Source organism: Bombyx mandarina, chromosome 11, assembly GCF_030267445.1.
Source record: "Bombyx mandarina strain Sakado chromosome 11, ASM3026744v2".
NCBI classification, from domain to species: domain Eukaryota; kingdom Metazoa; phylum Arthropoda; class Insecta; order Lepidoptera; family Bombycidae; genus Bombyx; species Bombyx mandarina.
Window position 1 is genome coordinate 3,481,877 of NC_143218.1, and position 25,312 is coordinate 3,507,188.

General features: G+C 39.1%; 2 protein-coding genes and 1 long non-coding RNA gene across 4 annotated transcripts in view; 1 reads left to right on the forward strand and 2 right to left on the reverse strand.

Annotated features, from left to right (window-relative positions):
• LOC149501910 (uncharacterized) overlaps positions 1-25,312 on the reverse strand; it is a 184,396-nt gene that overhangs the window by 135,022 nt on the left and 24,062 nt on the right. The window lies entirely within an intron of this gene.
• On the forward strand, positions 5,902-8,615 carry LOC114244382 (transmembrane protein 267). Its single transcript, XM_028176173.2, has 2 exons — positions 5,902-6,481; positions 6,865-8,615. The coding sequence occupies exons 1-2, from the start codon at positions 6,203-6,205 to the stop codon at positions 7,189-7,191; spliced, it is 606 nt and encodes a 201-aa protein (XP_028031974.2). The 5' UTR covers positions 5,902-6,202; the 3' UTR covers positions 7,192-8,615.
• On the reverse strand, positions 8,604-24,929 carry LOC114244357 (venom protease). Of its 2 annotated transcripts, XM_028176139.2 has the most exons (10): positions 24,793-24,929; positions 21,507-21,725; positions 21,125-21,212; positions 20,485-20,595; positions 13,560-13,612; positions 12,434-12,594; positions 11,814-12,008; positions 10,381-10,570; positions 9,829-9,992; positions 8,604-9,462 (listed from the first exon to the last, which is right to left on the reverse strand). In XM_028176139.2, the coding sequence occupies exons 2-10, from the start codon at positions 21,574-21,576 to the stop codon at positions 9,289-9,291; spliced, it is 1,206 nt and encodes a 401-aa protein (XP_028031940.2). In that variant the 5' UTR covers positions 21,577-21,725; positions 24,793-24,929; the 3' UTR covers positions 8,604-9,288. The 2 variants fall into 2 exon arrangements, with proteins under 2 accessions (XP_028031940.2, XP_089587537.1); XM_089731411.1 differs by lacking the exon at positions 21,507-21,725 and having other exon boundaries at positions 24,793-24,903.

Sequence of the window (25,312 nt, forward strand, 5' to 3'; positions counted from 1 at the left end):
AAGTTCCTTATCGCGCGTTGTGAAAGGGGGCTAGACGGAAAAAATTCTTACGAAAAGTTGTCACGACACTTTTTAGATCCGTCATTCTGACCAATCAACGTGTAGGCGCTTATCGCGTGACATTGCTCGTATCCGATTGGTTCGCGTAATGAGTACAGTTTCTCGAGATAGCGTTTCAACAATAGTAATTTAGTTCATAGTATTGTTTTTTTCTTCTTCATAATGCCGTAATTTATTATTATAACTTAAAAATAAAATTACAATTCCTTCACTAATTAATCGAAAGGAACTTCGTTCCATTCGGGTGTCCCTTGACACCTCTGAAGTTTTTTTTTTTATCGCTTGGATGGGTGGACGAGCTCACAGCCCACCTGGTGTTAAGTGGTTACTGGAGCATATCTACAAGGTAAATGCGCCACTCACCTTGAGACATAAGTTCTAAGGTCTCAGTATAGTTACAACGGCTGCCCTGCCCTTCAAACCGAAACGCATTACTGCTTCACGGCAGAAATGGGCAGGGTGGTGGTACTTACCCGTGTGTACTCACAAGACGTCCTACTACCAGTAATTACGCAAATAATAATTTTTCGAATTTCATTTTTATTACATACACGTTATGTTATTCCTTCACCGTGGAAGTCAATAGTGAACATTTGTTCAGTACGTATTTCATTAGAAAAATCGGTACCCGCCTGCGGGATTCGAACACCGGTGCATCGCTACATACGAATGCACAGGACGTCATATCCTCTAGGCCACGACGACTACATTACGCAGCTTATCATGGTGCACAGGAAATAGCATAAGTAGTACGACTTTTTTTTCTTCCCTACTTATTTGTTGGCAGCCTAAGGGGCTATTCCAGTCGCTAAAGCTATCCCTAGCAAGAGCAGTGCTTCGCTGAATCTACCACCGGATCAGAATCGCTACTGGTGGTAGGACCTTTCGAGAGTCTCCGCGGGTAGGTACCACCACCCCGCCTATTTCTGCCGTGAAGCAGTAATGCGTTTCGGTTTGAAGGGTTGGGCAGCCGTTGTGACTATACTGAGACCTTAGAACTGATATTTCTCAAGGTGGGTGGCGCATTTACGTTGTAGATGTCTATGGGCTCCAGTAACCATTTAACACCAGGTGGGCTGTGAGCTCGTCAACCCATCTATGCAATAAAAGAACAAAATGTGGTGTCGTGGGACACCAGGTAGGAACGAAGTTCCTTCGGCTAATGTAGAATCGACACAATTTGCAAAAAAAAAATCGTGCTCAATTTTATGTTGGTTTTCTTGATTTTTCTCATAAATTTTGCTGATTAGTTTTTATTTAAGTACAGGAAAGTATTTAGGAAATTCAGTATTTTAGGAAATAATAAATTACGTAAAATAAAAATAAAATCATAATTCAAATTATCAATTAAAATAACAAAATATGTCTCTTTATTTTTGTTTGACAACATAAAATTACATAGAAATAGAAATAATTACAAAATAGAGAGAGAAGGGATGAGAGAACGAAAAGAAAGAGGGAGAAAGAGAAAGGTATTATACACTACTCGCTTGTGTATACGACTGTCGCGCCTGCGCACGTCTCATTTAACGGTTTTATTCCACGCACTTTTTTCCACGGATTTTTTCCACGCACTTTTTTCCACGGATTTTTTCTTATGGTTTTACTATCACATTTTTTTCAGTTAGGTCGCGCAGCAAAATCTCTATCCCCTCCAAGCCTGCCGTAAGGAACTTCGTTCCAAAAATCTTTTGACATGATCCGAAAGGACTTTTCTTCTTATATATATATCTGTAACCAGTTCTATGATTTGCATTTTATTATTACGAACATTTACACGAAAATTTAATTTGGCAAATACCAATATGGTCACATTACAACGCTTCATTCGATTATCGTGTTAGTGTTAAACGCTTTTGTCGCTTATAATATGTCTATTCATACGACATTTTTTTCTGATAGAAAGACCTATATACTTTTCTACGTCAGTTTGTGGTAAAAACATCAATGTCTTTTTTATTTTTATTTTATTGCTTATGTGTGTGGATGACCTCACAGCCCACCTGTTGTTAAGTGGTTACTGGAGCCCATAGACATCTACAACGTAAATGCGCCACACACCTTGAGATATAAGTTCTAAGGTCTCAGTATAGTCACAACGGCTGCCCAACCCTTCGAACCGAAACGCATTACTGCTTCACGGCAGAAATAAGCGGGGCGGTGGCACCTACCCGTGCGGTTTCACAAGAGGTCCTACCACCAGTAATTACGCAAAATATAATTTTTGCGGTTTTGATTTTTATTACACGATGTTATTCCTTCACCGTGGAAGTCAATCGTGAAAATTTGTTAAGTAGTATTTCATTAAATTGGTACCCGCCTGCGGGATTCGAATACCGGTGCATCGCTAGATACGAATGCACCGGACGTCTTATCCTTTAGGCCACGACGACTTCACGACGACTTTTATTTAGTTGTATCAGGGGTTCCCAAACATACTTTGTCTACTGCCCAATTCGAGAATAAATTATTGTTTTAGCGCCTCATTTTTTCGCCTACTTAAAAATCACTATAGCGAGAGCTCAGTCCGTGTCCAAGAGTTCTCATAGATGAAATTACAAATCGCCTCCCGAGCCTCTACACTACGCCCCCATTTGTTTTCTGGGTCTCTTATTGGCCCCTTTCAGGCCTGCACGTCCATAAGGGGGCGTTATCGTCCACTTTGGGAAAAGCTGTCCTATATGTATTCTCAGGTTCTTCCGAGTCGTTTGCACTATTGGCAGAGTGATCGTGGTCATCAGTTCGGTAGGTGGGACGCTTCACAGGATGTCACCATTCCTCGCACAGCGCGGCCCTTCTTGAGCGCTCGTTGACGGGACCTTTTACAGCTGCCTTGATTAGTTCGGTCCATAGTAACGGTGACTAGCCCACAGACACAGCCTTCTGAACTTCTCGCCGGATCTTCTTAGTGGGTCGTGATCCGGTGGTAGATACAGCAAAGCAATGCTCTTGCTAGGGCTAGTGTTGGCAACGCCTCCTGGTTTGAGCCCCGAGAGCTCATCTAAATGCTAGGGTAACGCTGATATATAGCCTCTCAAGACTATCAACTTAGGTAGACAAAAAAAATGTTGTACCCTCAATCATGCCCTGCACCACAAGGCACTCCACTGAATCATCGCCCTGTCGCGACACATGTCCGACATTGCCATACATTGTCCTATATTGTAAGATGGAGAGAAACAGATGGTGGTAGTACAGCCCAATGCGTTGCTTCGACCAAATTCGCACCACCCTTGATTCCACCAGTTACAATGCTCTTCAAAAGTACCACAGGTAGATACCACAGGTAGATACCACCACCCTGCCTATTTCTGCCGTGAAGCAGTAATGCGTTTCGAAGAGTGAGGTAGGCTTTATACCTACTATTAAAAACCTTACAACTTATCTCGAAGATAGAGCGCGGCATTTGCGTATCGATGGACTCTGTCAACCACTTACTACCAGATGTGCCGTGTGCTCGTTCACCTGTATACACAATAAAAAAATCCTATAAAAAGCGTTCTATTTTCATTCAGCTATCACAGCTGGCAGGCGGCCGGTAGTGCCCCTGGCATTGCTGAAGTCCATGGGCGACGGTAACCACTCACCATCAGGTGGGCCGTATGCTCGTCTGCCTACAAGGGCAATAAAAAAAAAACAACAGTTTGTCATATCTGGATATTATTAGGACAATTTTAAAAAATCTACTATAAAGCGTTCTATTTTCATTCAATTATCATAGCCCACTGTCATGTCTGGACATTACTAGCTCTACGAGTTTTAACATTGAACGAGCTATCCTGCAGGTGTTCGGAATCATAAACTCGCAATCAGCGGCTTATCGAATGTTTTCGTGATAAATAATAATAATAATGTAGCTTCGATCGCAGCTGAGCGACATAGGCCGCCCTGTAGAATTAGAAGTAGATTACTATTATATTAGAATACACATTAGAATACGTCTCCACGAATACTGTAAGGTATCTTCTTATAAATGGATGAACGCCGGCTGTACGCACGAAAAAGTGTCACGTTCCGCCCAAGCCTAAGAGGGCGAGCGAGAGCGCGGAACGAGCGATAGAGAGGCACGATCGACCCAAGCATTGGCTTGTGACACGTTTATCTCTCTTCTCGCGTGACGTCAGAGCTAGCTATTCGAATAGTTCCGCTACTGACGTCATCACGTAAGACTATCGTCCGTAAACCGACTTTATAGACAACCATAATTAGAACTCAGACAGACAGACATCTACAACGTAAATACTACCACCCACCTTGAGACAACAGTTCTAAGGTCTCAGTATAGTTACAACGGCTGCCCCTGACCTTCAAACCGAAACGCATTGCTGCTTAACGGCAGAAATAGGCAGGGTGGTGGTACCTACCCGTGCGGAATGACAAGAAGCCCTATCACCAGTAGATGAAATAAAACGAACGGTGTTTCAATGGTTCTCCCTGAGTGATGTGTCGTATCCTGGTCGGAGGCAGATACTTGGCTGTCAATAGCATTGTCAACCAGGTGTCCGCGTGATCTACCGTTGACGATACTAAATTAGTAAAACGGTCATTTGGTAAACCTCTTTGCGTTACGGACATATAAAAATAATATATTCCACTGGTGGTAGGACCTCTTGTGAGTCCGCACGAGTAGGTACCACACGGCTGCCCCGCCCTTCAAACCTGGTTTGAAGGGCGGGGCAGCTGTTGTAACTATACTGTGTGACCTTAGAACTTCTATTTCAAGGTGGGTGGCGCATTTACGTTGTAGATGTCTATGGGCTCCAGTAACCACTTAACACCAGGTGGGCTGTGAGCTCGTCCGCCCATCTAAGCAATAAAAATAATAAAAATATCATGTTATAACCCTATGGTAAGAATAGTCAGGCAGTATAATGATTTGGCTAAATGTCGCGGTGACCTTGATATCTTTGAACCTAGACTCAGGGGCATTGTCAGATGTGTAAAGGATATCCTATTTAACAATGGCTAGTTATCAATATTTGTAATTTCAATTGTGTTTTCAATAGCCAAAGCTATGTACATTAATATGGATTTGCTAAGTGCACATACTATTTAATTTTCGATTGCAATCTAGATTAGATCTAGGTATTACTTGTACTATTTAGCTTATAATTATGTACTGTAATGATTGTAATTTGTTTTGTGCATCAATAAATTAAAAAAAAAAACTGTCTAACTATGAAGCCAGTCCGAATATTCCTATAACTGAGATTTGAATTTACTATGCATAATGGAGTAACGACATTTAACTTATAGTCCTTGTAGACTTCGTTGGATTGTTTTGACTGTGTGTCATATTTGAGTTTGTGATTTGTTTTTGTGTATCCTTTAAAATAAAAAGTAGGAAAGACTATCGAAAAAATATATATTTGTGTATGTCATACATAATAAATTTATAAATTTTGTTGTTTTTTATTTATTCAGCTAGTTAATTTATTTCATACTAGCGGCCCGCTCCGGTTTCGCTCGGGTCCTTAACAAAAAATTTTGGTAATTTTTTTACACCTTCGGTTACATTATTGGAGTTTTAGTAAGAATCCCTAATTTTTGTTAAAAAATAATACTGCCTATGTCACTCGGGGATAGCGTAGCTTCCAAACAGTGAATGAGTTTTTCAAATCGGTTCAGTATTTTCGGAGCCTATTCATTACAAATAAGCAAATCTTCCTCTTTATAATATTAGTATAGAAAACAGTTACACTTATTGAATTATTTTCGTTCCGAAACTTTGATAACGTTTTTTCTTTCTAGGTCCTACGTACCTACATACCTACACTGTGTTGAAGATTATTAGTGAAATTCAAGATTTATAATTTAAATAATAGAAATGCCTGCAATTATTTTTTATTTTAAGTTAACATCCAACTCTTAACATAAAAGAAACCTCCACTTGACAGATCACTAATTTCAGAACGTTTCAGTGACATTAACTCAAATGGTGACATTTCAAAAATAAACAAGCGTCAGCCTGTGGTCGCTGTAATTTGTCATGTGAACAATAAATTGATAAAACAAAATTATTAATAAATACGGTACGCTGTTATAAAGATACAGTAAAATGACCTAAAAATGGTATAAGCAGCCTAAAACTAGGCTAAAGTTTAAAAAAAAATTCAATAACATGGATTAACCTCCATTAACAATGAGATTTAAATTTTTTTTATTCAATTTTTTACTCGTTAATACAACAATTATTGGAGATTACGTAGTTTTCAATTCAAAATATTCTGATAGCCAATTATTCCGAGCAATAGCGGACAGCATAGTGCATGCATCAATAGGATTTCTGTCATCATTGATTTATTTTACATATAACCACAATACGAGCGTTCCTATTCACATAAACGTTTTCTTTTGCACTTTTGTATCTTCATTTATCGATGTCGACCATTTTATTGCCGCCAAATCAATTTACTTAAAGGTATGTTTGTTTCAATTTTTTTTTTTCTATATGAATTACGATCTTCTATAATGCTATCCGATTTACGCGCCATGGTTAAATCTAGTGGGATAGCTACTTGGTGACCTTGTTTTACATCATGCACCCAGTAACTTCGGTCTAATGAATACTCATCCGGTTCTAGATTGATTCCCTGTCAGTATTTTATGACTATGACTCTAGATAAAACTACCTGACTAAGATGACTTAAAAAATCTAGCAAAATTTTAAGCGAAGCATAAGTATTTGTGTGCTGTTGAAAATATTTACAATACTAGCCAACTTCAACTTTAATATTTTAGTTTTAATCATTATTCCTTATTGTTACTTAAGCAACATAAATAATATGTATTGAATAATTCCAGGATGCTCTGAACTTGAACCGCCGAGGTACCTTGCACTGTACCACCCTGTGGATACTCATTACACTACCCATGCTTCTGTACAGCATCATAATGAGACATCTGGATATCTACACGACAACATTAATGCTAATACTGGCATACTCATCACATCACATTCGAGACGGCAGCAGACGAGGCCTATGGATGTATCCGTTAGGTCATACGGAACCTTTGAACAAAACGGTATATTTATTTTTAACCATCACTATACCTAATGTATTAGGTTATGTTACTAATTGTTACAGTATTAATTTAATGAGAAACAGTGGTGGGGTTATACATTTGTGATCTAGTGTTTATCTTTTCGGTATATTGAGAATGAATAAAAAAAAGGAAGGTTGCTAATTTTATATCACCCGATTTTAGTTCCTCGTATAACATTGGTATTCCCCTGTGCAACACAAGGATTTCATATGTTATAAATATATTGCTGTAGTACTTTGAAGTTTATTATTTGTACAGTTCATAATTAATTTCACATACTTTTACAAATTGTGTTCAAAACTAAATTAAATTAATTTATTAAATTTGTATTATATTTGTACATAACGCATTATAAGTGGTCATGCAAGTTAATTATGCGAGAATAATCTTACCAATGCGGTTATACTATTCAATATTACTGCATTATTGTTATATTCTATTGAGATTATAGACATAAAACATTTAAACAAGTTGTTGATAAATCTTTACTATAAAAATAATTTAAAAAAAATATTGACTAAAAATATTGGACTGCATCTGAATTGTATAAAGCGATATATTTCTAAGCTTACGACACTGATATCTGTATAAACAAAAATTAATGTCTGTATTTTCTCTGTTATATGTTCCTATACCTTTGCGAGGAAACAGTTTTTCTCACTTCAGAGTAGGTTTCTGGTGTAGTAAGATCAACTGGAGAGACGCATGTGTTTTGTTTAAAAAAAATACATATTCTTCTCTGTAGAGTTCGTTTAGGTCATTGCTGTTCTCCGGTATTTCTACATAAAATTAGAATACGTGACAATTCGTTGTGTGAATGTGGTTTGGACGACGGCAGTATAGATCACATTTTCCTCAATTGTCGCTTGAACAACTCATTCGTATGGGACCAAGTTATTAGCGAACTGAAAATTCAACGGCCGGTAAATGTCCGCCACCTCCACTAAGTTTGTTATCAAAATTAAATTATAAGTTCTTAACTTGCCCACGACTATGTGAACCCCTCCTGGCGCCAAAGCTGGATCCGCCCTTGGTTCGCAAGGGCTGGTTCTCAGAACCATGAGTAACTCTGCCGTTGTTATGGGTCCTGGTTTAAAGGATGAGGCAGCTATTGTAGTATAAGACTGAAACTTAGAAATCATATCTCAAGGTGTGGTGGCATTTACTTGGTTGATGTCTATGGACTCCTGTAAACACTTACAGGTGGACTGCGAGGTCGTCCGTCCATCTAAGCAATGAAAAAAAGATTAAAGTATTCGAAATATGGCCATTAACATAGTTAAATGTGATAAAAAAATACTATGCAATAGCTTTACCACGGCAGTCCCCGAGTGCCACACGTGTTTTTGTTTTTTTTTTCAACACATCTATAGTTTAAATTTTTTTTTTGTTCAACGTTCTGTACACGTACCTTGTATCCAAAGAAATGTGATAGATTTTTTTTTAATTGACATTGCTAAGTTTTTTTTTGGGGCGGGTTATGAAATAAAGGTGCCTTATATGTTAAATATTGTTTTATTTATTACGTACATATTCTGTCGCTCAAGTTGAGCGCATTGAGCGAAACTGACCAAAGCTTATGTGGCGGATGATGTTAAAATTAAGGTTTTCAAGATAGTATTTTCTACTGTTAGCAAATCCGAATTTTTAGGGCTGAATGTTTGTTAACCCTTTGACTGGCGTGTAGGTCACTGGTGCCCTACGCGGCGCATTGAATCATGTCGATTTCTATTACTAAAGCCCCGGAATATCTAGTAGACTCTGGGATAAAGGAATCCGAACGATACTAAGAATGAATTGGGTGGACGAGCTCACAGCCCACCTGGTGTTAAGTGTTTACTGGAGCCCAGACATCTACAATGTAAATGCCGCCACCCACCTTGAGATATAAGTTCTAAGATCTCAGTATAGTTAAAACTGCTGCCCCGCCCTTCAAACCGAAACGCATTACTGCTTCACGACAGAAATAGGCGGAGTGGTGGTACCTACCCGTGCGGACTCACAAGAGGTCCTACCACCAGTAAAATCGACGTAATCACTTGATGCACATTTAGTGATATACATGCCCGTCAACGGGTTAAACTTTCGTGCACAAAATACTAATCTGATTTCGATAAAGTTTCACTCAAAGGTATTTTACATAAGCCCAAAATAAATTTGCAGAAAACTGTAAAAATATTTTTATTCTCCCGGCCACACTACGCTCTCGATCCAGTCTATGAAGCTGGCAACCCTCGTGTAGATCGCCGGGTAACCGCTCTCGGCGCATCGACGTCCGAACGACGTCACTCCAACAACGTGGAAGATACACTGGTTATCCTTCGAAGCCACTTGAAGGGGAGATCCAGAGTCGCCCTACAAAAAATAATAATTTTGAAGTGATAGCCTCCGTAAATGATATAATACTGCTATGCCGGTAAGAGCAACGCCATCTGTCGCCGAATGGCGGAACCGAATATCAAAACCCTAGAACGATCGGGAAGTATAACACCATCTATTGTCAGATAGCGTAAACACATATCGAAACTACTCGACTTGTCAGGAATGTTCTCGATAATTCTAAGGCTGTCGTATCGACTGTAAAAGCGTTGTAGAGATGGCACGCACGCAGTCAGTAATCGGAACTACTCGAAGCGAAACAGCGAACGGATTACATGAGTGTGGTTGTGTGGTTACCGGAATGCCGCCACCCACCTTGAGATATGATATGAGATATATTACCTGACATGTATCCTTGCCTCCCCTCAGCTCGCCAGCGCACATCTGCGTCGCCGCGAACCCTTGCCACCTCCTGTTCCTAATCGCTTCCAGTATACCATCACAGTATTCATTCTGTAGTAGCGATAATGACACCTTCTGCAGCTCCTTGGCGGTTTCTCTCGTCTCTGAAAACCCAAAAGACTTGCAAGACTGGTGGTAAGACGTCTTATCAGTCCGCATGGGTAGGCACCACCACCTATTTCTGCCGTGAAGCAGTAATGCGTTTCGGTTTGAAGAGCGGGGCAGCAGTTGTAACTATACTGAGACCTTGGAACTTATAATATGTCAAGGTGGGTGGCGCATTTACGTTGTAGATGTCTATCGGCTCCAGTAAACACTTGACACCAGGTAGGCTGTGAGCTCGTCCACTCATAGGACCTCCACTCATAAGTAGAAATAGGCAGGGTGGTGGTACATGCCCGTACGAAATCACAAGACGTATATTAAAACAACTTAAATGTTTGGTTTAGCGTTCTAGATTCCTTACTGGTTTCACTGAGCGATTGGAGTTACCTGTGTTAGTGACTCCCCAGCCCGTGGCCAGAGCCTTGTCGTGGTCTCCGAAGTCCTGCCGCGTCCACAGGCAAGCTGGTCGTATGGCTGCCGAGAACTCCACGTCAGTGGCGAGCTCCAGGAGTGCTATGTCGTTGTAGACCATCGGTGGAGCGTATTCCGGGTGCTTGTTGATCTTCCGTATCGGTACCTAATAGACAGAAATGAAACTTATCAGCCACTCATAGGCATCGAATCAATCTGCGTTTGAGTGCTTCACGATAGAAATAAACAGGATCGCGGTTCCTACTAGTTTTCTTTTTATGATTGAAGGATTACTGGTGGTCCTGAGGCCTTTCCAGTCAACAGAATAGGTGGGCGAGCAAAGGTTCAGCCAAGAGGGGTGGGATTCCCTAACAGCTGCCCGAGCGCCTCCGAAGGAGACCAAACAACTCAAGAGCAACTGCTTCGCAGATGAATCTACTGCCGGATCGGAATCGCAATCCGCTGAGAAGATCCGGCGGGAAACTCAGCGAGCTGATGCATGGGTTAGGTTGCACGTCAAACTCTTTGTCGAGTTCGACGAGTACGGTTACCAGGGTCCCTAAGCCTACTCCTAGTGTTAGAGCTGAAGGCGTCTAATGCAAGGGTTATTGGATTTGAAGGATCTATAAGGACGTGTCTAGAGCGACGACGGTGACTGGCTCCTGCGTGATCAAGATTCGGGGAGTAGACAGCGGCAGCAACGATAAGGCAATTATCATGACGCGTTGCCATTGAAGTACCGTTCCGACCCGGCAGACTTCGTAGTGCCTCAATCGATTAATAAAAGACCTAAACTTTTGTATAAAATAAACTTAAAACAAACAAAAGGAATCCGTCCGACGGGGGACACATCAAAGGGAAAACTAAAATTGTTATTTTTACATATTTAATTCCGAGCATTTTCTTATTTATCTACCTTTTAAACCTTCTCTGGAATTCCACAAATAATACAATACCAAAATTAGTCAAATCGGTCCAACCGTTTTCGAGTTTTAGCGAGACTAACGAACAGCAATTCATTTTTATATCTATACATATTATATAAAATTAGTGTCTGTTTGTAATATTGAAATAACCGCTTTTTACTACATCCATATGACTATAATAATATATACGGTACATACACCAAAATAACACTTTTCACAATTTTTGTCTGTTTGTCTGTTTGTTCCGGCTAATCTCTGGAACGGCTGGACCGATTTTGATGAGACTTTCATTAATAGGTAGCTGATGATATAAGGAGTACCTAACTTAGGCTACTTTTTTTAGACTAGTTTCGCCCCGCGGCGTCACCTGTAATTATTGTCGTACCGCGCGCAACATGGCGGGACTCCCCTATCAATAATAAAATTTAATGTTTCCGAAGAGAATCGAGGGCGGGTCGCTAGTATTATATATAGATGACTCACATCAATGGGGCTGGCTCCGTCGTCGACAGTGGGGTCTATATTTTGGTCCCCCAGCCTCACGATCACGGGTTCCGGGTCCTTGGCCTCGGGGCTGCTGGAGCAGTGTCCGGCCGTCAGTACGAATCTGGGACTGATGAGGCTGCCCCCGCAGGAGAAGGTGTAGGAGCCTTCGAAATTAGTCCAACCTATGGCGGCCTGAAAATATTAGGGCGCTATTGACTCACGGGTGCTCAGTTAAGGTCACGGCTGCTCAAGGAAGGTCACGGGTGCTCAAGTAAGGTCACCTGTGCTCAAGCAAGGTCACGGGTACTCGAGTAACGTCACAAATTGTCAAGCAAGGTCACAGGTACTCAAGTAAGGTCACGGGTGCTCAAGAAAGGTCGTGAGCACTTACGGCGATGCGTCTTCTACTATCGACAAGTTTCACTATCTCATACAAAATATAGCAGTCGTAGACAACCCGTCCCCTCAAACCCATAATGCCCATAGACATCTCAGATACAAATGTCTGATTACCACATCCTGCAGCATCAGCTGAGCCATCTTTTGTCTATTATCTTTTATTAATCTAGAAATATCAAAGAGCGAAAGGCAATAAATGATTTTATTATGATCTTCACCATATGCGGGAATTCCCCGTTATTAGCGTTCTCCCCGCCGACAATCAGTTTGATTCCGGTGTAATCGCATTTCGCCGCCGATATGGACAGGATATCCGGGTCGGGCAGAAGCGGAAGGTAGTCCACCTTCTCGACCACGCCACGGCTGTACTCCTCGCACTCTGAAAGCCATTAAAACCCGAAAAGTCACCAAGTAGCGTATAGTAGTACCATGGTCTATCGGATCCTCCCGATCGTCGCTGCTTCAACAAGGGTCCCCATGGTCCTGGAGTAAGAGCGGCAGGCCACCAGTAACGCCAGGATGTAGATACGAGAACACTGCCACTCTTGTCCTTTAACCTTGTCGCGGCGAGGCGCTCAGCGAGTCTTTTAACGTTCTCGATAGCGTAAAAGTTAACTCGGATTTGTATGCAGTTTCAACGTTAGCCTACGTTTGCCGCTAGAGGCGCTGTTCCAGTCCAGTATAACCCCTCGAGGCTACTTTTGAAGTGAAACTTCTTTAGGCGCGTTGAGAGTAAAATTGAACTCGCCACAGATTCGTTACGGCTAGAGAGAAAAGATACAGCTTAGGACGAACGAGAGTGAGAGAATAGGCAGTGCGTCTCGCGAATCACTCGACCGTGGAGACAGGGAGAAGACAAAGCGAGCTAGGTCGTTTCTCTTTTAAGCAGCATTCTCTAGAGATTCACAAGAGAAATCTGATTTAAGAATGAAAAATGAAAAAAACCACAATACTCACACACCGCAAAAAACCATTTCTTTCACCGGCATCAATTTATACGTGCACCATTTTGTTTTTATTAGCTAAGCTGGTAAACTATGGCTAAACTATTACTGGTGGTAGGACCTCTTGTGAGTCCGCGCGGGTAGGTACCACCGCCCTGCCTATTTCTGCCGTGAAGCAGTAATGCGTTTCGGTTTGAAGGGTGGGGCAGCCGTTGAAACTATACTTAAGACCTTAGAACTTATATCTCAAGGTGGGTGGCGCATTTACGTTGTAGATGTCTATGGGCTCCAGTAACCACTTAACACCAGGACCGGTTGTCTACACCTAAGCATCTAAGCAATAAATAAATAAAATAGTTATGCTAGCGTCAATCTTTTACATCATTCTAACAAAACTTACTTCTTTCACTGGTCCTTTTTGTATTGCCCGTCGTATCCCAAACATTAGGAGCACTGAAACACAGAGAATCGATTAATTATCCTGACTGCTTTGTGTAAAGTTAATTTGCAATTGATTTCTTCATAGGCAGACGCTATGTAATGAAAACTGTCTTTAAGGGTAAGGCTGTGGGTACCTCATTGCTTTGTATAAAGTTAATTTGCAATTGATTTCTTCATAGGCAGACGCTATGTAATGAAAACTGTCTTTAAGGGTAAGGCTGTGGGTACCTCATTGCTTTGTATAAAGTTAATTTGCAATTGATTTCTTCATAGGCAGACGCTATGTAATGAAAACTGTCTTTAAGGGTAAGGCTGTGGGTACCTCATTGCTTTGTATAAAGTTAATTTGCAATTGATTTCTTCATAGGCAGACGCTATGTAATGAAAACTGTCTTTAAGGGTAAGGCTGTGGGTACCTCATTGCTTTGTATAAAGTTAATTTGCAATTGATTTCTTCATAGGCAGACGCTATGTAATGAAAACTGTCTTTAAGGGTAAGGCTGTGGGTACCTCATTGCTTTGTATAAAGTTAATTTGCAATTGATTTCTTCATAGGCAGACGCTATGTAATGAAAACTGTCTTTAAGGGTAAGGCTGTGGGTACCTCATTGCTTTGTATAAAGTTAATTTGCAATTGATTTCTTCATAGGCAGACGCTATGTAATGAAAACTGTCTTTAAGGGTAAGGCTGTGGGTACCTCATTGCTTTGTATAAAGTTAATTTGCAATTGATTTCTTCATAGGCAGACGCTATGTAATGAAAACTGTCTTTAAGGGTAAGGCTGTGGGTACCTCATTGCTTTGTATAAAGTTAATTTGCAATTGATTTCTTCATAGGCAGACGCTATGTAATGAAAACTGTCTTTAAGGGTAAGGCTGTAGGGAACCTGATTGCTTTGTTTGATAAAGTTAATTTGCAATTGATTGCTTCATAGGCAGACGCTATGTAATGAAAACTGTCCTTAAGGGTAAGGCTGTAGGGAACCTGATTGCTTTGTTTGATAAAGTTAATTTGCAATTGATTTCTTCATAGGCGGACGCTATGTAATGAAAACTGTCCTTAAGGGTAAGGCTGTAGGGAACCTGATTGCTTTGTTTGATAAAGTTAATTTGCAATTGATTGCTTCATAGGCAGACGCTATGTAATGAAAACTGTCTTTAAGGGTAAGGCTGTGGGTACCTCATTGCTTTGTATAAAGTTAATTTGCAATTGATTTCTTCATAGGCAGACGCTATGTAATGAAAACTGTCTTTAAGGGTAAGGCTGTGGGTACCTCATTGCTTTGTATAAAGTTAATTTGCAATTGATTTCTTCATAGGCAGACGCTATGTAATGAAAACTGTCTTTAAGGGTAAGGCTGTGGGTACCTCATTGCTTTGTATAAAGTTAATTTGCAATTGATTTCTTCATAGGCGGACGCTATGTAATGAAAACTGTCCTTAAGGGTAAGGCTGTAGGGAACCTGATTGCTTTGTTTGATAAAGTTAATTTGCAATTGATTGCTTCATAGGCAGACGCTATGTAATGAAAACTGTCTTTAAGGGTAAGGCTGTGGGTACCTCATTGCTTTGTATAAAGTTAATTTGCAATTGATTTCTTCATAGGCGGACGCTATGTAATGAAAACTGTCCTTAAGGGTAAGGCTGTAGGGAACCTGATTGCTTTGTTTGATAAAGTTAATTTGCAATTGATTGCTTCATAGGCAGACGCTATGTAATGAAAACTGTCTTTAAGGGTAAGGCTGTGGGTACCTCATTGCTTTGTATAAAGTTAATTTGCAATTGATTTCTTCATAGGCGGACGCTATGTAATGAAAACTGTCCTTAAGGGTAAGGCTGTAGGGAACCTGATTGCTTTGTTTGATAAAGTTAATTTGCAATTGATTGCTTCATAGGCAGACGCTATGTAATGAAAACTGTCTTTAAGGGTAAGGCTGTGGGTACCTCATTGCTTTGTATAAAGTTAATTTGCAATTGATTTCTTCATAGGCAGACGCTATGTAATGAAAACTGTCCTTAAGGGTAAGGCTGTAGGGAACCTGATTGCTTTGTTTGATAAAGTTAATTTGCAATTGATTGCTTCATAGGCAGACGCTATGTAATGAAAACTGTCTTTAAGGGTAAGGCTGTGGGTACCTCATTGCTTTGTATAAAGTTAATTTGCAATTGATTTCTTCATAGGCAGACGCTATGTAATGAAAACTGTCCTTAAGGGTAAGGCTGTAGGGAACCTGATTGCTTTGTTTGATAAAGTTAATTTGCAATTGATTGCTTCATAGGCAGACGCTATGTAATGAAAACTGTCCTTAAGGGTAAGGCTGTAGGGAACCTGATTGCTTTGTTTGATAAAGTTAATTTGCAATTGATTGCTTCATAGGCAGACGCTATGTAATGAAAACTGTCTTTAAGGGTAAGGCTGTGGGTACCTCATTGCTTTGTATAAAGTTAATTTGCAATTGATTTCTTCATAGGCAGACGCTATGTAATGAAAACTGTCCTTAAGGGTAAGGCTGTAGGGAACCTGATTGCTTTGTTTGATAAAGTTAATTTGCAATTGATTGCTTCATAGGCAGACGCTATGTAATGAAAACTGTCCTTAAGGGTAAGGCTGTAGGGAACCTGATTGCTTTGTTTGATAAAGTTAATTTGCAATTGATTGCTTCATAGGCAGACGCTATGTAATGAAAACTGTCTTTAAGGGTAAGGCTGTGGGTACCTCATTGCTTTGTATAAAGTTAATTTGCAATTGATTTCTTCATAGGCGGACGCTATGTAATGAAAACTGTCCTTAAGGGTAAGGCTGTAGGGAACCTGATTGCTTTGTTTGATAAAGTTAATTTGCAATTGATTGCTTCATAGGCAGACGCTATGTAATGAAAACTGTCCTTAAGGGTAAGGCTGTAGGGAACCTGATTGCTTTGTTTGATAAAGTTAATTTGCAATTGATTGCTTCATAGGCAGACGCTATGTAATGAAAACTGTCCTTAAGGGTAAGGCTGTAGGGAACCTGATTGCTTTGTTTGATAAAGTTAATTTGCAATTGATTGCTTCATAGGCAGACGCTATGTAATGAAAACTGTCCTTAAGGGTAAGGCTGTAGGGAACCTGATTGCTTTGTTTGATAAAGTTAATTTGCAATTGATTGCTTCATAGGCAGACGCTATGTAATGAAAACTGTCCTTAAGGGTAAGGCTGTAGGGAACCTGATTGCTTTGTTTGATAAAGTTAATTTGCAATTGATTGCTTCATAGGCAGACGCTATGTAATGAAAACTGTCCTTAAGGGTAAGGCTGTAGGGAACCTGATTGCTTTGTTTGATAAAGTTAATTTGCAATTGATTGCTTCATAGGCAGACGCTATGTAATGAAAACTGTCCTTAAGGGTAAGGCTGTAGGGAACCTGATTGCTTTGTTTGATAAAGTTAATTTGCAATTGATTGCTTCATAGGCAGACGCTATGTAATGAAAACTGTCCTTAAGGGTAAGGCTGTAGGGAACCTGATTGCTTTGTTTGATAAAGTTAATTTGCAATTGATTGCTTCATAGGCAGACGCTATGTAATGAAAACTGTCCTTAAGGGTAAGGCTGTAGGGAACCTGATTGCTTTGTTTGATAAAGTTAATTTGCAATTGATTGCTTCATAGGCAGACGCTATGTAATGAAAACTGTCCTTAAGGGTAAGGCTGTAGGGAACCTGATTGCTTTGTTTGATAAAGTTAATTTGCAATTGATTGCTTCATAGGCAGACGCTATGTAATGAAAACTGTCCTTAAGGGTAAGGCTGTAGGGAACCTGATTGCTTTGTTTGATAAAGTTAATTTGCAATTGATTGCTTCATAGGCAGACGCTATGTAATGAAAACTGTCCTTAAGGGTAAGGCTGTAGGGAACCTGATTGCTTTGTTTGATAAAGTTAATTTGCAATTGATTGCTTCATAGGCAGACGCTATGTAATGAAAACTGTCCTTAAGGGTAAGGCTGTAGGGAACCTGATTGCTTTGTTTGATAAAGTTAATTTGCAATTGATTGCTTCATAGGCAGACGCTATGTAATGAAAACTGTCCTTAAGGGTAAGGCTGTAGGGAACCTGATTGCTTTGTTTGATAAAGTTAATTTGCAATTGATTGCTTCATAGGCAGACGCTATGTAATGAAAACTGTCCTTAAGGGTAAGGCTGTAGGGAACCTGATTGCTTTGTTTGATAAAGTTAATTTGCAATTGATTGCTTCATAGGCAGACGCTATGTAATGAAAACTGTCCTTAAGGGTAAGGCTGTAGGGAACCTGATTGCTTTGTTTGATAAAGTTAATTTGCAATTGATTGCTTCATAGGCAGACGCTATGTAATGAAAACTGTCCTTAAGGGTAAGGCTGTAGGGAACCTGATTGCTTTGTTTGATAAAGTTAATTTGCAATTGATTGCTTCATAGGCAGACGCTATGTAATGAAAACTGTCCTTAAGGGTAAGGCTGTAGGGAACCTGATTGCTTTGTTTGATAAAGTTAATTTGCAATTGATTGCTTCATAGGCAGACGCTATGTAATGAAAACTGTCCTTAAGGGTAAGGCTGTAGGGAACCTGATTGCTTTGTTTGATAAAGTTAATTTGCAATTGATTGCTTCATAGGCAGACGCTATGTAATGAAAACTGTCCTTAAGGGTAAGGCTGTAGGGAACCTGATTGCTTTGTTTGATAAAGTTAATTTGCAATTGATTGCTTCATAGGCAGACGCTATGTAATGAAAACTGTCCTTAAGGGTAAGGCTGTAGGGAACCTGATTGCTTTGTTTGATAAAGTTAATTTGCAATTGATTTCTTCATAGGCAGACGCTATGTAATGAAAACTGTCTTTAAGGGTAAGGCTGTGGGTACCTCATTGCTTTGTATAAAGTTAATTTGCAATTGATTTCTTCATAGGCAGACGCTATGTAATGAAAACTGTCTTTAAGGGTAAGGCTGTGGGTATTAGAGTTGATAGTATAGAAACTCCTTATGAAAAGAAAACATATACATAGAAAGCAGTGACAAGAGGTGTCATAAGAATAAGTAAAAAAAATGTCTGTCACTTCGTGAAGTAAAAAAAATTAAGGAAACTGTGATTTCGATAATATGTTGTATGTATATTGTATGTATATTGTTTTAGGTAAATCAACAGAGATCCTGTCATCAAACATTCTTAGCTACTCACTTAATTCTTAGTGAATATCTGTGACCTTGCTCGTTCACGAAGCCCGCTATAGAAAGCAGAGTATTAAATACACTTGACATTGGCGAAATCTAAAAGGAAACGCCATAAACCTAAGAGATAGATAGATAGATTTCGATAATAAATTCTAAAACATCGACGTAACTGATACTAATATATAAAAGTGTGTTAGTACATTATTTCGTAACTGCCTGCAGTCTGCGATTTAAACAACCACGCTCTGCTATGAACTTTAAATTATATCAGTGGGTACCTGATTGCTTTGTATAAAGTTAATTTGCAATTGATTTCTTCATAGGCGGACGCTATGTAATGAAAACTGTCTTTAAGGGTAAGGCTGTGGGTAGCAAGCTATAGCTCTACCAGCTTTTGTCCGCGACTTCGTCCGCGTGGAATAATAACTTTGGCTTAACGCTAAATTTTACCCGCCTCTTTATTTACGTAGAAAGTGAAACGATTTATGAATTTTGAATGATCTTTTAAAGGGGAACAATTCTCTCGTACATTACTTTAGTGAAATTTTAACGGTTTCCGCAGCGCACGCAGCGGAAGCTCTCAACAGGGATTAAAACCCCGATTTTGAAACATTATTCATTGGTGCCCGCTTGTATTGATCTTAGCGTGATGTTATATAGCCTATAGCCTTCCTCGATAAATGGGCTATCTAACACTGAAAGAATTTTTCGAATCGGACCAGTAGTTCCTGAGATTAGCGCGTTCAAACAAACAAACTCTTCAGCTTTATAATATTAGTATAGATAACTTTCGGCGCCATCTTTGACATAACGCCACTCGTTGCGGCGACATCGATTAGTGAGCTTATTGTGCGAGCTTTTTAACGTTCTCGATATCGAAAAAGTTAACTCGAATTGGTAATGGAGTTGGAACAGCGCTCTTAACGGTAAATATAACGCAAACGTTCCAACTCCGTACAAATTTGATTTAACTTTTACATTAACGAGAACGTTAAAAAACTTGTACTAGGCACACTGACGACGTGCATACGAAATTTAATGGCGGTCGACTCAGTAGTCATCACCTCAACATCGACGCAAGCAAACTAACTTTCATAGATAAGTTTATCTAGTCTAGTTAGACACATAAATTAATAATAGATAAGCAATTCAAGCACTCAACAAAAATGTTTAAGAGCGTCGGCCACTAGATGGCTTCACTTCGATTAGTTTCTCATAGCTCCTGCAGATGGTAGTAACAAATTATCTATCCTGTATTTTATTTTTAATGAAGGCTTTTGTAAATTTTTAGAAACCACTAATTGATAAAATTCAATCAATTTGTCTATAACAAAAAAAACTTGTATGATTTATTATTTTTTTATTTTCTGTGTATAGTTGCACAGTAATTAATTATCTTCACTTTAACAACATATATGTTTAGCGGCATCAGCCACAAGATGTCGATAGTTTCCATACAAAAGAATAATATTTGCCTTAAAGTATCGCAGTTCAAGGACCCTGCTCACTTTCTCCTTTTCATTGCAATAATACGACTTGAGTTAATAGATTGCGAATCGCGCCCTCTATTGTCGGATAGGAATACTAAAAGCACGACCGAAAAACTCGCATTAAGCAAACTGATCGATCTCTTTTCGACATACCCTTCTCACACAAAGAGACTGTGCTTCTATCTCTATCATCCATGTCCTATACCTTTATATATACCTTTCTAATCTCGAAGGCGGCGTTTGAAGTATACTGCTTCCATCACGACAGCAAACTAGAGCTATTCCGAAGGTAGTATAGGCGCAAAAAGTTGGTCTAATGCCGTTCTGACTGAAAAAAACAACATTAGGTTTTATCTGTGGATATAATGGCGACTTTTCGGGGGGAAGGCACTGGTGGTAGGACCTCTTGTGAGTCTGCACGGTTAGGCAGAAAGAAGAATGGTGGTGATGAAGAAGCTTCACTTCTATCACGCGCACCATTTTTTTCATCTCACCTCATCTTGTTTCATTTAATTTCATTACAATGTATAGGTTTTTAAATTCAAATTCAATATTTTATACATCAAACTAAATTTTGTAAAAACCGAATTCAATTCAAAATCAAATTTAACAAAACTAAAAACTAAAGAAATTGTGTTTTAATTGATCAAACCGCTAAACGAGCTAACGGCCCTCCTAATGTTAAGTGGCAGTATGATTAAGTGGCACTTATCATATTTAAGCTTACACCCTTAATCATATTACGGAAACTTCATTGATAAAATAAAAATAAACGAATATTTGAGATTCTGTAGTGACTACAATTTAAAGTTTAACACATAAATATTAATTTGGCTAGAAATTAAATAATAACTTACACAAAATCCTCTTTAGCTGATCGACATGTATCCGCCGGTGTGCATTTCCCGGCTGAGTTTGTGTAGGCCTCCGTGCAGACGTCGCCCTCTAGAGTCGAGTAGAAAAACTATTTTAATTATTTATTTCAATCAAAATTTCAATTTCAACATTGGTAGGAAGACTGAACATAAAATACCAAGACTCATGCATATCATACCGAAAATAATTTTCATGCTCTTGGATTATAGATTACAAATTATGAATTCACGTCAATATACTGAGTAGTGCTTCAAAATGAATTTCAAAACTGAAAAGTGAAAATGCGAACAGCGCCATCTAGCTGTAGCTCTCTGTATTTTTCCTCATGAAGAATTAAAAAAACGCAATTCAAACTTCACCTACCGTTTATTTGACATCCTGTTTCTCTTATTAAATATACAAGGAAAAGTAATTGGAATCCGTAAGGCAACATTTTGTTTTTGCGCTACAAATTCTTAGAACATAAATTTAATTGCGCACAAACAGTTTGTCCTTATCACGCTTAGCGAATCTCGCCTACAAGCGACAGTGATAGACTGAGTTTTGAGGCCACGTTTTTTCTTTTCTTCTTTTATTACTTAACTGAAAAACAAAACAGGTTTTAGGTTATGTTTACGTAAATTTTAACAAGTATTCGGAAATTAAGTGACTATTTTTGCCGTTCGGTGAACTAAACTCAAAAACAAAACTTGTATCGAGAGAAAAATATTTGTTGTCTCTTTGACTTCGATGTAAGTCACCGGTGCATTACGCGGCGCACTGAATTATATAGATTTCTGTTACTAAGGCGCCAGAATATCTAGTAGACTCTGGGAAAAACGAATTTGAACGATACTGAGAATGAAGCTATGTATTTCTAAAAGTCTTTTAAGACTAAAACACACTTCTTTTTTTTCGGAGTCGAACTGACTAAAGCCTCCTGTCCCTCAACAACCCACGTCCGAACCTAGCATGAGACAGAACCCATGAAAAGGCAAAGGGGGGAAAGTGAGGCGTTTAGTGCGGAGCACATCTCCCCCATCACCCTCCCCCTCGGGACGCCGGACCGGCGGTCGTCGGCGCCACGACCACCAGCCCTCTCGGTCGACAGGCTATCCGAAGCCCGCCTAGATGGCGCCGGTTAGAATGGGTTATCCTACGGATTAAAACACACATTAACGAACAAAAGAAGGTAATATTAGGCAATCCAAGCGCCTAGTAAATCAGAAATCGACGTAATTTAGTGCGCCGCGTAGGGCATCGGTGACCTACACGGCAGTCAAAGGGCTATTTACAGAATTTTTTTATTGCTTAGATGGGTGGACGAGCTCACAGCCCACCTGGTGTTAAGTCGTTACTGGAGCCCATATACATCTACGACGTAAATGCGCCGTAGAGATATATTTTCTTAGGTCTCAGTATAGTTACAACGGCTGCCCTTCAAACCGAAACGCATTACTGCTTCACGGCAGAAATAGGCAGGGCGGTGATACCCACCCGCGCGGACTCACAAGAGGTCCTACCACCAGTTAAATTGAACTGTCAAAATCATTATAAATTTCACAGTACTACAGAAATATAACGTGGAAAATCCCCGCGTTATATGGGTGAATACCCGTGATATAAAACGCACTGAAATCGCGTAATAAGAGATTCTAAGAGTAATAAGAGAGAATAAGAAATCGCAAATTATAATTTTGCGGGTTTGATTTTTATCCAACGAATCCAACGATTTTGTTTCCACAAATATTTCACGAACGTAAAAATGATGGCGTTCTGTCTACCTGTCTACGAAATTGGCGTGAAGTTGATGAAAGCTAGATTGTTTTTTTTGCCCATGTAGGCAGACGTGCATACAGCCTGGCGAGATGCTACCGTCGCCCTTGGACCGCTACAGCTAAGTACTCTCCACAAGCTCCGTTTGAAGAACTTCTTTACATTCTAATTATCTATTTCTGCCGTGAAGCAGTAATGCGTTTCGGTTTGAAGGGCGGGGCATTTGCGTTGTAGATGTCTATGGACTCCGGTGACCACTTAACACCAGGTGGGCCGTGAGCTCGTCAAGCCATCTAAACAATAAATAAAAAACATGTGTGGCACTCGGAAACTGTCGCGGTAAAGCTATTGCATAGCATTTTTTATCAACTTATGCAATTATAATTAGACAATAATAATTTTATATCAAAACAATAAGAAAATAAGATCACGCTATATTTATAAACATTAACAAAAGCAAAACATTAACTGTTCCCTTCACACTCATAAGCTAGACCGCGCGAGAGAGAGATGGGCAGACTTTTCATGATGCGCATGCAGTGCGACGTCACGCTGCACGCTTATTCACAAACACTATACAGAAACGAATATTAAAAGAACTCTTAAATTCGAGAACGCTCGACAAGTACAACGCCATCTGTTGCCAAATAGCGGACGCACATATTGAAACTACTCGACTTATCAGTGATACTCTCGATAATTCTAGGGATATCGTATCAACTATAAAAGCGGCTTAGCATCTCATTCAAATTTTCTTTTCTCCCTACCCAATCGTCAGTAGCTTGAGGAGCTATTGGAATTACTCTATGTCTGGTAGGTGAGCTCACGGGCTCAACCTAAGGGAATTTGCTAACACTGGCTCTAGCAAAAGCCGTGCTTCGCAGAATCTACCACCGGATCGGAAACGCGACCCACTGAGAAGATCCGACGAGAAACTCAAAGGCGGTGGTTGTGCTTAAGTTATCTTATAACTTACTAACTTATAGCTTAGTTACTTTATCATACATTAGTGAGGTAGCAATTTACCCAGCCATTACGAAGTAAAGCAATATAACATTTAACTCGTGAAAAAATATAGTCGCATTAAATATTGTACTGCCATTAATAAAGATTAAAACAAAATTGATTTAGATTTATCTCCCAAACTCAAAAGTAAATAAAGTATCTAATAACAAATAAATCTATATATTAATACGTGAAGGAAAAACTTTGTATCCCTTTTTACGAAAATTGCGCGGACGGAGGAGTATGAAATTTCTCACACTTATAGAGAATATAGAGAAGAAGTGCACAATGCTAATATTTTTTTAAATAATGCATAAAAGATACATTAAATCAATAAAGAAAACATTACTCACACTACATACCGTGTATTTGACGCACACACGCATGCATACTATTTACTGTCAAACTTTTGTTCTTGACGTCTGTGGTCAAATTGAGAATAAATTAAATATTGTTTGTCTTTATTAATATTTTTCTATAGTGTACTCTTGACGAAATTTGTGATCATAATAGTGTACAAACTTACAATTTCAATTAATTATAGTCGAATTTCGACTTCTGCGGGACCTCTAGTATCTATAAAGTTACTCTGACATACACAATAATATAATAATAAAAAACACATAGCTAAAGCTGTGAAATGTCAGAGATATTTCTCCTGACAAAAGAGTGGACAAAAGACAAAACAGGTGACAAAATTCAAACACGCCAGAAAATGTTACCACCGGTGAATTTCAAGGTGACGACTATTTGCCCTCTGATGTCCATAGACTCTTGTGAGCAATTAATTCGAACAGGTTCTAATTTATTAATTATTATTCCGAGACGCGAGCAATTATGTAATTTTGGTTCTACGTATCTAAATAGTCAAATTTTATTCATAATTTACCTGAAAACATTGGAGACATCTTAATACGCCTCAGCCATGTCTATAACACTGTCGATACTACGTTGAAAGAGAGCTAACTTCACGACCTGGTATTGACGCATCGGTTTTCGCACTGCGTATTTTTAGCAGACATTAAAATCAACTTCTTTAATTCTCATAAGACAATGTTGTACCAATAACAATTAAGTATGATATCGATTACTGTGGTATTTTATTTCCAAATTGCTTAATAGATGGACGAGCTCACGGCCCACCTGGTTTTAAGCGATTATCGAAGCCTATTATAAACATCAGCGTCGTAAAAACCACCATCCATCTTGAAATACAAAGCTTATTCCTTAAATAAATAATTATTCGGGTATACATTTTTATTATGATTTTTTTATTGATAAAAGTAAAATAAAACTACTTTACAAAGTTATCAACTTTATTTTATTTATAAAAAATATATAATAATAATCTACAAAGAAACAGCTATTTATATGAATAATAATAATAACCGTCATCACGTAGACTATAC

Excerpts from the sequence above, each read along its gene's own strand:
- LOC114244382 (XM_028176173.2), top strand. The coding sequence starts at position 6,203 with ATGAGATTTAAATTTTTTTTATTCAATTTTTTACTCGTTAATACAACA. Across the intron at positions 6,482-6,864 it reads CCAAATCAATTTACTTAAAG|GATGCTCTGAACTTGAACCG; the intron begins GTATGTTTGTTT and ends GAATAATTCCAG.
- LOC114244357 (XM_028176139.2), bottom strand. The coding sequence starts at position 21,576 with ATGTTGCCTTACGGATTCCAATTACTTTTCCTTGTATATTTAATAAGA. Across the intron at positions 13,613-20,484 it reads CCGCCTTCGAGATTAGAAAG|TGCTCCTAATGTTTGGGATA; the intron begins GTATATATAAAG and ends TCTGTGTTTCAG. Across the intron at positions 9,463-9,828 it reads GAGGCAAGGATACATGTCAG|GGCGACTCTGGATCTCCCCT; the intron begins GTAATATATCTC and ends TATTTTTTGTAG.